At 41.6% G+C, this 16168-nt stretch overlaps 1 protein-coding gene across 1 annotated transcript in view; it reads right to left on the reverse strand.

Moving 5' to 3' along the window:
* Positions 1-16168, reverse strand: part of igf2bp2a (insulin-like growth factor 2 mRNA binding protein 2a) — a 216242-nt gene that overhangs the window by 3702 nt on the left and 196372 nt on the right. Inside the window, exons 13-15 of the mRNA XM_034187013.1 lie at positions 8308-8382; positions 6208-6339; positions 690-803 (exon numbers count right to left, since the gene is read on the reverse strand). Coding sequence (XP_034042904.1) covers positions 690-803; positions 6208-6339; positions 8308-8382 — 321 coding nt within the window. The remainder of the gene's footprint in view (positions 1-689; positions 804-6207; positions 6340-8307; positions 8383-16168) is intronic.

Genomic DNA, 16168 nt, shown 5'->3' on the forward strand with positions numbered 1-16168 from the left:
TCCTGTTTCGAGTCTCCCTCTCTTGCGTCTTTGACGACGCAGCCGAAAACATGTAGCAGGAACAGGCTTTAATGATGCGCACTGCGTTGACAGAATGGGGAAAATGTGTCTCTTTTCACTCGCCCCAGTCTCCACTCTCTTGATCACAACACGATCACACATGCAACTTCAGCACTGGTAACGCCAACTTCTACACTGAACGCTTTTTTTTTTCTTTACTGTTGTAGCAGTTAACTTTCTCTGTGAACAGAGGTAGTTGCTATGGTCCATGTACAAAGCAAAAGCACCTAGCGGTATCCACTCCGTTGATTTACTGTCGTGCTGTGTTCCGTCTGTCGTACTTCAAATCAACAGCCCGTATCAAATTGCAGGTCATGCATGTTATCTTGACCACACATACTAAAAATATATGATACGACCAAACACATCGTGATCATGACGTGAGGGTCATGTCATGTTGTGACTCCGGGGTTTAGGTTCTATGACTTCTTTGTACTGTATGGCTGTGTTTAAAGTATCAGTCAAGCCAACAGAAAGTACCTTTTCCATTTCATTTTAGCGATTATCTCCACCTTTACCTGCCTACATCATTTGCCGACTTCAGCAAACTCTCAGGACAACAATACCTTCGGCCTGACATCAGAAATAACTGAGTGAGTTTTCATGACTTGTACCTTTGTTTGACATACCTGGCTGGCAAAGAAATGCCCGCTGATTTTCACAAAGACCTCATCGTTCTCATCTGGAATTTGGTCCCGCGGTACGATGACCTCAGCGCTCGTAAGGTTCTGCAGCTCGTTCACCTAGACAGCAGGCAGAATAGATTATTTTAGCTGCAGTCTCACTTGGCCCATAAGCAAACAAACCAATGAATGAAATAATTATCTGAAGCACTTCTTTCTGAAAGTTAATAATCCAGATAAACAAGGTAGAAAACACTCTGCTGTAATCAGTCAAATAGACTGATAAAATGGCCACAAATTAAATTTTACTGAAATAAAATTGGAGATAAAACATTTGATTCATTTACTTAAAAAAGTTACTTCCTCATACAACCAAAAATGTTAAAAACTCAGACTGTAAACAACACTTTTCTGTTTGAGAAAAAAAAGGCAATAGTATCCGTAACCTGCATCACTGAGCCAAACCTCAAACCTGTGCAAGGTATAATCTGCAGTAGCAAGTTTATTTCGCATTGACACACACAACAGGATTCAGAGACTCAGCCCCCTGGTGGCCACAATTATAACTGAAATACACTGTCAAATTTGTCTGAGGTCTTAGTGAGGTGACATTATGTACCAAGTTTTCACCTTAATACACAAAGTCAAGATATCACACATGCACGGACTACTACAGCCTTGGCGAACCATTTGGCTGCCCCTATTATCTTCTGCCCTCCCCTACAGTCTGATGTTGTCAAGGCAACTCCAGACATTATGCACACACTGACAGAAACTGATACAAACTTGTCTGACTGATACAAACTCATCTCATGTGCACACATGACACACAGGGGGGTCTTAAACTGTTGCTGCTTCTAAACTGCTTCTAGCTATGGAAATCGGGGATCAGCACCTAGCTGCACCGATGATTCAACTGCTAATTCTAAAGCCTAGCCCTATTCAGAATTTCATTGGATTGATTTCTGAGATACCCTGCTGACAAAAGGACACCACCTTCAGACAAAACTCCAGACCAGGTACACAGACCTGGTCTTCCCAAGAGGTCTCCCAACCAACTGCTACTCAGAACCTACTTTTCTTCAATTCTGGGATCTGATGGGATGTGGTCCACACAAAGTGGCACAGCTGCTCATCCACAGAAAATTCATCCAATCTAATTCAGAATCTCAGGTAAGAAAGTGTAGTAAAGAAGGTAGATATGTACTACAGTATCATGGGCTTGTGCAACACGCTTAACCACAGCTTTAAATAAACCACTGCAATCATGGCAGTAAAGGTGGGCAGACAAGACATTCAACTAATTTCAAAAATGGTATAGTCCACTCTGGGGGTGCCTGAAATTGTATCGCAAAATTGTTCCAGACATGATATAATGTGTCATTACTGGTAAGCACCATATTCAGTGGCTTAGCAGTTTCATCCAAGATCCGTGAGGGACACTTTCCGGTGTGCTGGTAAAATGGTGTAATCTTTGTGGTTCTTTGTGTGGGAATCTGTGTCATGAGCTCTTGGTCTCAAGCACCTTATCCTTCTGAGATGGGTTGCTGCACAATCGAGCATCCCAAAAACTACCTGAATAAACCACTTCCCTTCTTTTCAGACTAGTTAACTTGGGTGAATCACTCCGTTGCTCTCGTCTACTGGAAACTGATTTTTTTTTCCGATTTTCACTGCAAAAATCATAGTGCACTGTGGAAAAATGATGGTAATGCGAAGCCACTGGATATAAATGTTAATGCTCCCCAACTCCCCAAAAAGAGGTAAAAGTTTTTAGTTTTGTTTTTTTTTTTGGTTGGGGGGGGGCCCTAATAAGTACTGCCTGTAATTCAAGCCACTAATCCGAAAATGCACTGTGTTGATGCGTCAATCTGTATATCGATGCGTCAGTGTCTAGCTAACATTACTGCTACCAGTTAGGAGTTAGATATAAGGCTACCGTATTTACTTGATTAAACGCCTGGCCTTGAATAGCAGCCTGGCTCATTTAATGGTCAGGTCAAAACTTTGTCTGAAAAAGTAAATGCCTGCCTTAAATAAGCGACGGGACTGATTTATGCTTTTACAACTCCGTAACTCCATTACCACGCAATGACATCGATTTGGGCGTGACCCTTTCGAAGTTCTCTGTCGCATTAGTGGGTGTCTTTATGCAGTTTACCAGCGGAATAGGAGGGAGCACGACGTGGAGAACAAGGCAGGACTGCGTGAGGCTGACTCCAAAGTGAGCAGTTTCCCATTGAAGACCATGTTAAAATGTCTAACTTTAGAGCAGACATTAAACATGTTTACAGCCTGGTACAAAAAACTGCTTAGGTCTGTACAGTTATTTTCCTCCTCCACTCCAACTGTAGAGGGGTGAATGTAACTTCTTACTTTAAAATGTGTTAAGCCACAAAGTTATGTATTCTCTGGGTCATGGCAAAGTCACTTCCGGTTTGCTTCCGCATCACATGGTATGAAAACACATGGCTGGCATCTTGTTATACCATAGCGATACAGTATATATTTGCGAGTGTTATTTGCTGTTGAATTGCGTATTTAAGGAATTATTTTTTGGAATTTAGTCATATTTCTGTTGTTTGGGCCTTGGTATGGACTTCGAGTATTCAGAGGGCTTGGATAATATCGCCCGGGAGCGATATAAAACCAAATTAGCAGGAGTAGGACTGGCGTCTTGTCCGTACAAACTCAACGCTGGACAATGGAAAAATGATCCTACACAATGGCCACATGTTCAGTCTCCCAGTATTTATTCCTACCTCACACACACACCAGGTATTTATGAAAGTAATGAATATAACAAATGTAATGAAAGTGCAGGTAATTTTAAAACAGTTCATGCTGTTACTGTTACTAGTGCCTACATGTAATTCTAAATCTAAGACTAAGCTCCTTAACACTAACAAACATTTTATTTATTCTTGTCAAAGAGCATCAGTACATTTACAGTATTCATGTGTCTGAGTGCCCTGGATGCTCCACTCAAAATTCTGCTTAAAGTAGGGGTGGGCATTTGCACAAACACAGCCAAATATTAAGTTTTTCGGACCACCCATTTCAATAAAATGCCTGATTTCCTCACAAATAAATAATCAATCACCTGTCTGTGTCTGATTTTCCCCTATCCTTTTATCATTTATTAAATGTATTTGGCAAAGAAAAAAAAAAAAAGAAAAAAGAAAAAAAAAGTGACATGCATGGTGAGTTTTCAATATTAACCACACGGAAACACTTTACTTCACTGAAACATTCTGCACAGCATTTATATTAAACCAGAAAACTCTGGCTCTCATGGAAGCTTAAAAAAGTTCCTACGTGTTTAAATCAAGGCAATTCTGCATTTAAACAATCAGTTTGTGGCTGTCTGTACAAAGCTAGCCATATTGTCACAGAACACTTCCTATTATTTTTTTTTTACACAAGAGTCTTTCACAATAAGAGCACAGGACAAATAGATGATGAGAAAAACTTTTTTATTTCCTTTTTACAATGTGCTGGGGTCACAGGATTCATTTATTTTAGGTGGGCATTTAATAAATGTGATGCCGTGGTTGCCAACTTGGCGATGCCCAGATATGGGCTTCATATCGGCTTGTTCTAGGTCTCTGTAGAAAACCTATGGGTGATGTCCCGCAGAGTTTGTTCACTATACAACCCCTGGCAAAAATGATGGAATCACCGGCCTCGGAGGATGTTCATTCAGTTGTTTAATTTTGTAGAAAAAAAGCAGATCACAGACATGACACAAAACTAAAGTAATTTCAAATGGCAACTTTCTGGCTTTAAGAAACACTATAAGAAATCAAGAAAAAAATCGTGGCAGTCAGTAACAGTTACTTTTTTAGACCAAGCAGAGGGAAAAAAATATGGAATCACTCAATTCTGAGGAATAAATTATGGAATCACCCTGTAAATTTTCACCCCCAAAACTAACACCTGCATCAAATCAGATCTGCTCATTAGTCTGCATCTAAAAAGGAGTGATCACACCTTGGAGAGCTGTTGCACCAAGTGGACTGACATGAATCATGGCTCCAACATGAGAGATGTCAAGTAAAACAAAGGAGAGGATTATCAAACTCTTAAAAGAGGGTAAATCATCATGCAATGTTGCAAAAGATGTTGGTTGTTCACAGTCAGCTGTGTCTAAACTCTGGACCAAATGCAAACAACATGGGAAGGTTGTTAAAGGCAAACATACTGGTAGACCAAGGAAGACATCAAAGCGTCAAGACAGAAAACTTAAAGCAATATGTCTCAAAAATCGAAAATGCACAACAAAACAAATGAGGAACGAATGGGAAGAAACTGGAGTCAACGTCTGTGACCGAACTGTAAGAAACCGCCTAAAGGAAATGGGATTTACATAGAGAAAAGCTAAACGAAAGCCATCATTAACACCTAAACAGAAAAAAACAAGGTTACAATGGGCTAAGGAAAAGCAATCGTGGACTGTGGATGACTGGATGAAAGTCATATTCAGTGATGAATCTCGAATCGAAGGTGATGATGCTGGAACTTTTGTTTGGTGCCGTTCCAATGAGATTTATAAAGATGACTGCCTGAAGAGAACATGTAAATTTCCACAGTCATTGATGATATGGGGCTGCATGTCAGGTAAAGGCACTGGGGAGATGGCTGTCATTATATCATCAATAAATGCACACGTTTACGTTGATATTTTGGACACTTTTTATCCCATCAATTGAAAGGATGTTTGGGGATGATGAAATCATTTTTCAAGATGATAATGCATCTTGCCATAGAGCAAAAACTGTGAAAACATTCCTTGCAAAAAGACACATAGGGTCAATGTCATGGCCTGCAAATAGTCCGGATCTTAATCCAATTGAAAATCTTTGGTGGAAGTTGAAGTAAATGGTCCATGACAAGGCTCCAACCTGCAAAGCTGATCTGGCAACAGCAATCAGAGAAAGTTGGAGCCAGATTGATGAAGAGTACTGTTTGTCACTCATTAAGTCCATGCCTCAGAGACTGCAAGCTGTTATAAAAGCCAGAGGTGGTGCAACAAAATACTAGTGATGTGTTGGAGCGTTCTTTTGTTTTTCATGATTCCATAATTTTTTCCTCAGAATTGAGTGATTCCATATTTTATGCCCTCTGCTTGGTCTAAAAAAGTAACCGTTACTGACTGCCACAATTTTTTTTCCTGATTTCTTATAGTGTTTCTTAAAGCCAGAAAGTTGCCATTTGAAATGACTTTAGTTTTGTGTCATGTCTGTGATCTGCTTTTTTACTACAAAATTAAACAACTGAATGAACATCCTCCGAGGCCGGTGATTCCATAATTTTTGCCAGGGGTTGTATATACTGTCAAGTAACATTCAAAGCTGCACTTGATCACTCTCACTCCAAAAGAGAAAACTGCTTCAAGTGAAAGTAATCTTATTATGTGACACAGTAAGAGGGACAAAATAATCAATCAAATTTACAGGTACAGCAGCCAGAGTAAGCGTAAGTTAGCTGCATCCAGTGTTTGCAGCGCTGTGCACCGTCTCACCGTCTTTCCACCTTTACCGATGACTCTGCCAGCTGCACTTGACGGAACCTTGATATGTGTCTCCAGTTTGACCTCCTCCTTTGGTGAGAAGAAGTTCTCTTCTTTCAGTTTCCCAAATATTCGACCTTGGGCCTGGAATACAGAGGAGGGTATGAGGCAAGAACAGACTGAAGAAAATGAGGACACAGCCATTCACTGCTGTTTACTATCAAACAATGAAATATTGTATCATTGGCAGCACAGCAATGCAATCATTTCAATACAAGGTGTTAGAATGTCTCTATAGTATTGTGCAACATTTTAGGACCTTGAGGAAAATGGAGTTTTTCTTTCATCAGTGGGCCAACATATAATTTACTAAGTGGTCCATTGTGACTCATTTAATCTTCTGTAGTGTCTCATGGCCCAGTCACAGGGCACTTAATGAAGGGCAACAAAGGTCAAATGAAACAAGAAATCTGGATTTTCGTTGGCATCGTTTAACCTTCGTGCAGGTACGTTCCTGCAGCTGGCGCTTTGTCAGGATTTTTAAACTGTTGAAAAATTTGAAGGAATGCTGCCAAAAACCTCAGTTCATCCTTATTTCATTTTGCTGTAGTTCTTGATGTTTTTTTTTTGGTCATTTGTTTATTTTTTGTAACATTAGCGTTTAGTTTGACTTCGTTCGACCAGCTGAATGTTTTCACAGTACAGAAGCTGGTTTGTGAGTGCTGCTGCTGCATTCATGTACCGTTGGAAATTACAGGGCAAACTCAGCCTGCTTGGATTTTTTTTTTTTTTTTTATCTGGGTGAGGGGTCAGCTTCACTGGGCTCAGGCACCTTATATAGGCCAGAATTAATCTTTTGTGTGGATACAATTAATTATTTTACCAAAAATAAAATTAAAACCACGCTCCTACTACAAGCAACTGCTGAATTTGAAACAACAAAAAAGTTGTGTAATTTCTGATGGTACTTGAACGCATAAGCAGCAGCAGCAGCAGCCGCCATCGCCTCCTGCGTGTGCTTATAATTTTTATTAAATATAATGAGTGTAGGAATGACAATCCAGCCCTTCTGTACAAGCGGCAGCATGTAGATAATTTAAATGATTATATAACAGCTGTTCCGGAAGGCAGAATTCACGTTGTGGATCAGCTGCAGCTGAAGTAACCCCACATGGGGAGTCAAGGCGCGGCGTTCACACAGACTAATCAATTTACTGCTCTGATATATTCAATCATCTTTACACTTATTCCCCCTTTTGACAGTTTTCTGTTATAAATCAATATATATGGCCCAGTAGTGCAATACAGTGATAGATCAGCACCACGGCACACCAGCATTTTTTTTAATTGGAGGAAGATGAAGCATGCAGCGTGTCATCAGACAGTGAGCATTCTGATGATGAAAGAGATGATACCTCTTTTGTTCTGGACGAGGAACCAGAACAGGTGGATCCACCGACGTGCGCACAGATCTCCACAGTGGGTTGGATCACGCGCTTCTGTTTGCAGTTTCTCTAGGACTCAGGTGCTAGAGCTCCGTCCCAGCACTGAGTCATGGAAAGCAGAGGAGAATGCAGACACACACTGCCCCAGCAGTGGCTCCAGGCGCGTTTCGTTAAAAGCGTGGAGATCGACGTTAGCTTCGGTTTCGTTTTGTTCCTCTTTCGTCCATTATGCACTCTTGACTTGCAGGCTATTCGGTGATAAAGCTCATTCGTCCACCTTTTTTCAATGATTTGTGACTTTTTTTAACTTTTTTCCTTCATACAGGAATTGTTGTATGCCGTGTGACCGAGCCCTCAGTTCCTACCTCTTAAACAGTAGTAGAAAGCTACAATTATAAATTGTATATTTTTTTCACCCAAAAGTTGTGTCATGACTAAGAAATTATCCATTTTAAAGGAGAAAAGAGGTCACATTTATATTAATTTATAAATATATTTAGCTGTTTTTCTTAAAAGAAAGTGTTACGCACATTAAATTAACCTAAATCATTTGCCGAGCACATAATGTACTGTGCTGTCATGTTTAGGAATTAGAAAGTTTTTCCCAATCTAATTTTTAAAGAATATTCACACATACTAGTATTTTTATTTTATTTTATTTTTTTACCTTAAACTGGGCCTCTGGGGTTCCTGTAATGGTAACCATCCTCTCAGTAACATCTGGGCTCTCTGCTGGGGCGATCTGAAGTACAAACAGCATTGAAAATGACAAAAAAAAAGAAAAAAAAGAAAAAGAAACAGTGAGATTAGGTGATCCGGCTCTGTGATCACGTAATATGTATTTGACCACCGTGTCTTCCCGAGAATTCCTTCAAACAAAATGAAACACCTTAAGGTGGTGTGATGAGAGCAGGTTGGCCAGCTGTCAAGCTTCTGCAGAGGGGCTTTCTGAAATGCTCAGCTTACTAGTCATCCACTAACAGTCTGTTTTAGACCATGAAAAAACTAACATTCTCAGTTGTGGTCTGTAAATTACTGCTGACTCAACTAACTCAGAGTTCCACATAGATTACATCACCTCAGCTCTCAGTAAAAGCTTTACAACAGATAATGTATACATCTGGCATCTGGAAGTCACTCATCATGTCTTTTTTGTAACCACACTTTGAAATTTTTTTAAATGATTCAAGCTCTTTATTCTGGTAAACATATGGTGGCTTTGAATAACTGTGAATACAACAACCGGCAAAAATTATGGAATCACCGGCCTCGGAGGATGTTCATTCAGTTGTTTAATTTTGTAGAAAAAAAAGCAGATCACAGACATGACACAAACCTAAAGTCATTTCAAATGGCAACTTTCTGGCTTTAAGAAACACTATAAGAAATCAAGAAAAAAAATTGTGGCAGTCAGTAACGGTTACTTTTTTTTTAGATCAAGCAGAGGGAAAAAAAATATGGACTCACTCAATTCTGAGGAATAAATTATGGAATCACCCTGTAAATTTTCATCCCCAAAACTAACACCTGCATCAAATCAGATCTGCTTGTTAGTCTGCATCTAAAAAGGAGTGATCACATCTTGGAGAGCTGTTGCACCAAGTGGACTGACATGAATCATGGCTCTAACACGAGAGATGTCAATTTAAGAAAGGAGAGGATTATCAAACTCTTAAAAGAGGGTAAATCATCACGCAATGTTGCAAAAGATGGTTGTTCACAGTCAGCTGTGTCTAAACTCTGGACCAAATACAAACAACATGGGAAGGTTGTTAAAGGCAAACATACTGGTAGACCAAAGAAGACATCAAAGCGTCAAGACAGAAAACTTAAAGCAATATGTCTCAAAAATTGAAAATGCACAACAAAACAAATGAGGAACGAATGGGAGGAAACTGGAGTCAACGTCTGTAACCGAACTGTAAGAAACCGCCTAAAGGAAATGGGATTACATACAGAAAAGCTAAATGAAAGCCATCATTAACACCTAAACAGAAAAAACAAGGTTACAATGGGCTAAGGAAAAGCAATCGTGGACTGTGGATGACTGGATGAAAGTCATATTCAGTGATGAATCTCAAATCTGCATTGGGCAAGGTGATGATGCTGGAAATTTTGTTTGGTGCTATTCCAATGAGATTTATAAAGATGACTGCCTGAAGAGAACATGTAAATTTCCACAGTCATTGATGATATGGGGCTGCATGTCAAGTAAAGGCACTGGGGAGATGGCTGTCAATACATCATCAATAAATGCACAAGTTTACGTTGATATTTTGGACACTTTTCTTATCCCATCAATTGAAAGGATGTTTGGGGATTATGAAATCATTTTTCAAGATGATAATGCATCTTGCCATAGAGCAAAAACTGTGAAAACATTCCTTGCAAAAAGACACATAGGGTCAATGTCATGGCCTGCAAATAGTCCGGATCTTAATCCAATTGACAATCTTTGGTGGAAGTTGAAGAAAATGGTCCATGACAAGGCTCCAACCTGCAAAGCTGATCTGGCAACAGCAATCAGAGAAAGTTGGAGCCAGATTGATGAAGAGTACTGTTTGTCAATCATTAAGTCCATGCCTCAGAGACTGCAAGCTGTTATAAAAGCCAGAGGTGGTGCAACAAAATACTAGTGATATGTTGGAGCGTTCTTTTGTTTTTCATGATTTCATAACTTCTTCCTCAGAATTGAGTGATTCCATATTTTTTTCCCTCTGCTTGGTCTAAAAAAGTAACCGTTACTGACTGCCACAATTTTTTTTCCCTGATTTCTTATAGTGTTTCTTAAAGCCAGAAAGTTGCCATTTGAAATGACTTTAGTTTTGTGTCATGTCTGTGATCTGCTTTTTTTCTACAAAATTAAACAACTGAATGAACATCCTCCGAGGCCGGTGATTCCATAATTTTTGCCAGGGGTTGTACTACATTTGTGGTGGTTTTTTCTTTCTTCATTAGTATGACAGTAAAAAACAAAATTTACAATTTCCAAATGTTAATTGTCTAAAGAACAATAAATGTGCTACAGAGAATTTTTCTATTTTATTAAAGAAAAAATAATGCATGTAAAGTAACAGATCTTTTCAGATTATTATTACAACCCCAATTCCAATTAAGTTGGTACGTTGTGTAAAATGTAAATAAAAACAGAATACAATGATTTGCAAATCCTCTTCAACCAACTGAATACGCCACAAAGACAAGATATTTAATGTTCAAACTGATAAACTTTATTGTTTTTGTGCAAATATTTGCTCATTTTGAAATGGATGCCTGCAACATGTTTCAAAAAAGCTGGGACAGTGGTATGTTTACCATTGTGTCCATCAGGCTCAGTCGGATGGAACTCACGCGTTGTAATAAATGTCCGCCTTCTAACTTTTGAGGAGATCATCACATGGAGCTTGTGGCAGGCTGTTACACCATTAATGCACATGCATCTTACCTCCAACAGTAGTCCAGGGATGTTTCACAGACGAGGATAGCAGCCTGCGGTTAGAATCCTCTCAACCAAAAGAAAAAAAAAAATAATTCCATGTGATAATCCAACCATCGCGGTGTCCAGAGTTGTGTTCTGCTGCTGACATGTGCAGACAAGAAAAAAGAAGGTTCCTTGAAAAGGCTCTGTCTGAGGGACTGAACGACCCAACTGCCAGAAAACTTTGGAGCAAAAGCTCTCCACTTGTCCACGTGTGTCCCGCACATGCTTAGTGGACCAGGCAGTGTATATGTGCATGCGAGCGCGCACACACACACACACACACACACACACACACACACACACCTGAGTGATAATTACAGCCCCATGTATGTGCACGGAGTGCAGGTGTGTCATGCACAAACAAACATGCTGGAAAACAGCGATCCGATCTGCCCTGCAAACTGTTGGAGATCAGGCAGACTGCAGTACCTTTTATGGCCGTCTGACAGCAATCTGTGTCATCCACCTGCTGTCTAAACACCAGGGCTTAATTTGAGGGGGAGCAAGACGGAGCGCGCTCCGGAACCTCGGACGCGTGCTCCGGAACCTCTGACGTTGGCTCCGCCAGCTATTTATACTGGATCCGTGATCTGCCACCTCTCTTGACTAACAAAATATTAAAAAAAAAAATCACCGCGATTGCTCTCACTGCCAATCACACCGCCACCCTCCTGTCTGCTGTGCGGAATTGCGCCAAATCTGGCAACAGGTCCAGAGGCTACGCTCGCTGTTTTGATCCGGATGTTGACCGTAGCCGCAGAGCTCCGTGGACACCGAGAGAGGACTTGGATTCTTTGCGGGTCCCGCATCCGTACCCCGGAGGCAGTGTGTGAAGGGAGAGCACGCGCATTGTGTTCTGCATATGTCTGTTTATAATCTTCTTGCACAGATGAAAAAAGAGTGTTTACACAAGAGAGAAAAGTGAGAAAATGTTAATGCCTGTTTTAATGCGGGTTTTACAGCCTTAAAACATCTATAATAAGTGTAAAAAATAGCGCTACTTCGCGGATTTCCGCCCGGTGTATCACTCTGCTTGGGTGGACTTTCGCTGCGAAAATTCACCCCGGTGCGTCATCAAATAGGAGGAGCTTCCATTCCGCTCAGCGTCAAGTCATCATGATGGACCTTTGTCACAGGGAGCGAGTTGTTGTGAACAGCTCCCAATACAGAGAGTATAATTATTAGCTGCAGGAGCTGCGTCTGGATGACGGCCGCTTTCAGTGGTCTTTCCGCCTCTGCGGGACCCAGTTTGAGGACCAACTGTCCCGTTCACGCGCGCACATGTAAACAATAAAAAAAAAAAAAAAAGAAACTCCGCTGCTTGCTGCAGCTCGCTCTTCCCCAAAAAAACTCTGTTATAATTGTGTTTAGAAACCAGTCACCATTTGTTTTATTATACATCTGTGTAGTTAATTAATAAAATATTCTCCACACAGACGACTCGCTCGCGCGCGCACGTAACAAGAAAAAAAAAAAAAAAGAAAGAAAGAACGAAACTCTGCGGCTTGCTGTGAGGCTGCTCCTCGCTCTTTCCCAAAAAACCTCTGTCATAATTGTCTTTAGAAACCAGTCACCATTTGCTTTATTATACATCTGTGTAGTTAATAAGTAAAATAATCTCCATGGACCCTCGCGCGCGCACGTAAAAAAAAAGAAAAAGAAACTCCGCTCCCGCTGCTGTGGGGCTGCTGCTCGCTCCAAAAACTGTCATGATTGTCTTTAGAAACCAGTCACCATTTGCTTTATTATACATCTGTGTAGTTAATAAGTAAAATAATCTCCATGGATGATTCCCTCGCGCGCGTACGTAAAAAAAAAAAGAAACTCCCCTCCCACTGCTGTGGGGCTGCTGCTCGCTCCAAAAACTCTGTCATGATTGTGAAATAAAGGACAAAAGAGACTAGGCTGCTACCAGAGACAGGACATGTTCACATCTTCAGTCAAACTCCAGACATCTCCACGTCACTACATATTCAGTCCCTGATTGGTCATCGCGGCGTGACGAGATGAAAAAGTTCAGATTTTTAAACTTGGGGAGGAGGGCAACACGACGTGACGCGATGCAATATCGCGCCACAAACGCGCAAAACGCTCAAAATCGCTTCACTCGCATCGCGCTGCGCGGTTTGGCGCCAAAACGCGTCCTTACATAGGGATTACATGGCAACCTGTGGCTGCAGTCGCTCGCGTCGCGCCCGGTGTGAACGCGGAGAACGTACCTCCCGCGATAAACGAGGGACCACTGAGGAATTTGTACTCTATCCGGATTTGGTGTGACTAGTGTTAGGCCTACAATACATGGCTAGTTTATTTTCGGTGTGGCGCACAGCGTTGTTCGCAAGACACCCCCCCCTTCTTTTTTTTTTTCTGCACCGGTGCCACCCATCCTCTGCGCTCCGGGACCTCCCACTTTACAAATTAAGCACTGCTAAACACGCTTTGGATGCCATCGTGCAGGTGTGGACAAGGCAGTCCAGATGCTTTTGAACCACGCCCCTTTTCCTCCGGACTGGGTCGGATAATGGCAATATTTGCTGTGTCGGAATGGGTCCTCCACATTCTTGCTATGTGTGACGAGGGCTTTCCTTTTTATAGAAACCCTTTGGTGCTCATGTCCTAGTGTTTAAGGTAAAACAAGGTGGAGACAGCTCTTTTCTAATGTAGCATCATATTATAGAAAGACTTTAACCTACACATTATTTAAATACACTCAACAAAAATATAAACGCAACACTTTTGGTTTTGCTCCCATTTTGTATGCGATGAACTCAAAGATCTAAAACTTTTTCCACATATACAATATCACCATTTCTCTCAAATATTGTTCACAAACCAGTCTAAATCTGTGATAGTGAGCACTTCTCCTTTGCTGAGATGATCCATCCCACCTCACAGGCGTGCCATATCAAGATGCTGATTAAACACCATGATTAGTTCACGTGTGCCTTAGACTGTCCACAATAAAAGGCCACTCTGAAAGATGCAGTTTTATCACACAGCACAATGCCACAGATGTCGCAAGATTTGAGGGAGCGTGCAATTGGCATGCTGACAGCAGGAATGTCAACCAGAGCTGTTGCTCGTGTATTGAATGTTCATTTCTCTACCATAAGCCATCTCCAAAGGCGTTTCAGAGAATTTGGCACTACATCCAACCAGCTTCACAACCGCAGACCACGTGTAACCACACCAGCCCAGGACCTCCACATCCAGCATGTTCACCTCCAAGATCGTCTGAGACCAGCCACTCGGACAGTTGCTGGAACAATCGGTTTGCATAACCAAAGAATTTCTGCACAAACTGTCAGAAACCGTCTCAGGGAAGCTCATCTGCATGCTCGCCGTCCTCATCGGGGTCTCGACCTGACTCCAGTTCGTCGTCGTAACCGATTTGAGTGGGCAAATGCTCACATTCGCTGCCGTTTGGCACGTTGGTGAGGTGTTCTCTTCACGGATGATGCGAAGGAGATGTGTTGCACTGCATGAGGCAAATGGTGGTCACACCAGATACTGACTGGTATCCCCCCCCCCCCCCCCAATAAAACAAAACTGCACCTTTCAGAGTGGCCTTTTATTGTGGGCAGTCTAAGGCACACCTGTGCACTAATCATGGTGTCTAATCAGCATCTTGATATGGCACACCTGTGAGGTGGGATGGATTATCTCAGCAAAGGAGAAGTGCTCACTATCACAGATTTAGACTGGTTTGTGAACAATATTTGAGGGAAATGGTGATATTGTGTATGTGGAAAAAGTTTTAGATCTTTGAGTTCATCTCATACAAAATGGGAGCAAAACCAAAAGTGTTGCATTTATATTTTTGTTGAGTATACTTCAGGATAAACAAATTTTAAGGGGACAGCTTTTCCAGAGCTTCTACTTCTGTTGTGTGGGCCGCCAGAAGAGGAGGTACTGCTGGCCCACCACCAGAGGGCGCCCTGCCTGAAGTGCGGGCTTCAGTCACGAGAGGGCGCTGCCGCCACGGACACTACATCATCTCACTCCATAAAGACCGGACATCATCTCCACCTCGTTGCCGAGATATCATCTACCTGTGAAGGTAATTCTCTGCTGTATCTAAAACTGTGTCACAGTCTGAACTCTTTTGCAGCCGTTTTCCTGTGGTGTGCCTTATCTGCTGGATTGGCGTTTGGTGTGAACAGCGACGGCTTCGCTTCACACCCAAACCAGATAAGTGGTTTAACAGGAGCTGCACGAGTGTGTGATTAGAGGTGGAGGTGACTATCCACCTTCTGACTGTTTTTGTTATTGGGTGTGCACACACCCACATCTCACTGTTTGTGCTCCTCGCCAGCAGTACCAGATCCAACAGTTGGGGACGGTGATCACCTGGGAATTCGGGACTTGGCGGCTCCAGTATTCACCAGGTTCTGTGGCGGTGGAAATCGTGTGGTCCCGGCTCTTCTCAGGGCAGACGTCTTCTATCCTCGAGCCTGCCCACACGTCACCTTGGTGTATTGACTGCTATCAGATTCTGTGATTGTCTGTATAATCATTGTGCACATTCACAACATTAAATTGTTAGCTTTTGGCTCATCTATTGACCGTTCATTTGCGCCCCCTGTTGTGGGTCCGTGTCACTACACTTTCCCCAACAACTTCATTCAATACTAATTAAAATCTCAGGACTGTAGCCACTAGCCAAGATCTGAAATGGCGCAAAATCACAACAAAGTTGCCTCAAGGCGCTTCACACAAGTAAGGTCTAACCTTACCAACCCCTAGAGCAACTAGACTATTTTCTAACCCAGATCCCTCTCCATTTAGTTGTACTGCTTAATGTGTATTGCATTGTTATTTTCTTTTGTACATTTTCACCTTTTCTTTGCCTTTAACTAAAACTGATATCACAACGACATGTTTGTTTGATAAGACGACTAACCATAACAGCTGTAATCATTTTCATATTTTTGGCTTCCCTCATCCTAACGGATCTGATTTTAAAGCTAGAACCCCAAACAGACCCAGTAATGCCCAAGCTTAGACATTACATTAAAAAAAGATATTGCTTCACATCCCACTGCAG

This window comes from Thalassophryne amazonica, chromosome 14, assembly GCF_902500255.1.
Source record: "Thalassophryne amazonica chromosome 14, fThaAma1.1, whole genome shotgun sequence".
Classification (NCBI taxonomy): Eukaryota; Metazoa; Chordata; class Actinopteri; order Batrachoidiformes; family Batrachoididae; genus Thalassophryne; species Thalassophryne amazonica.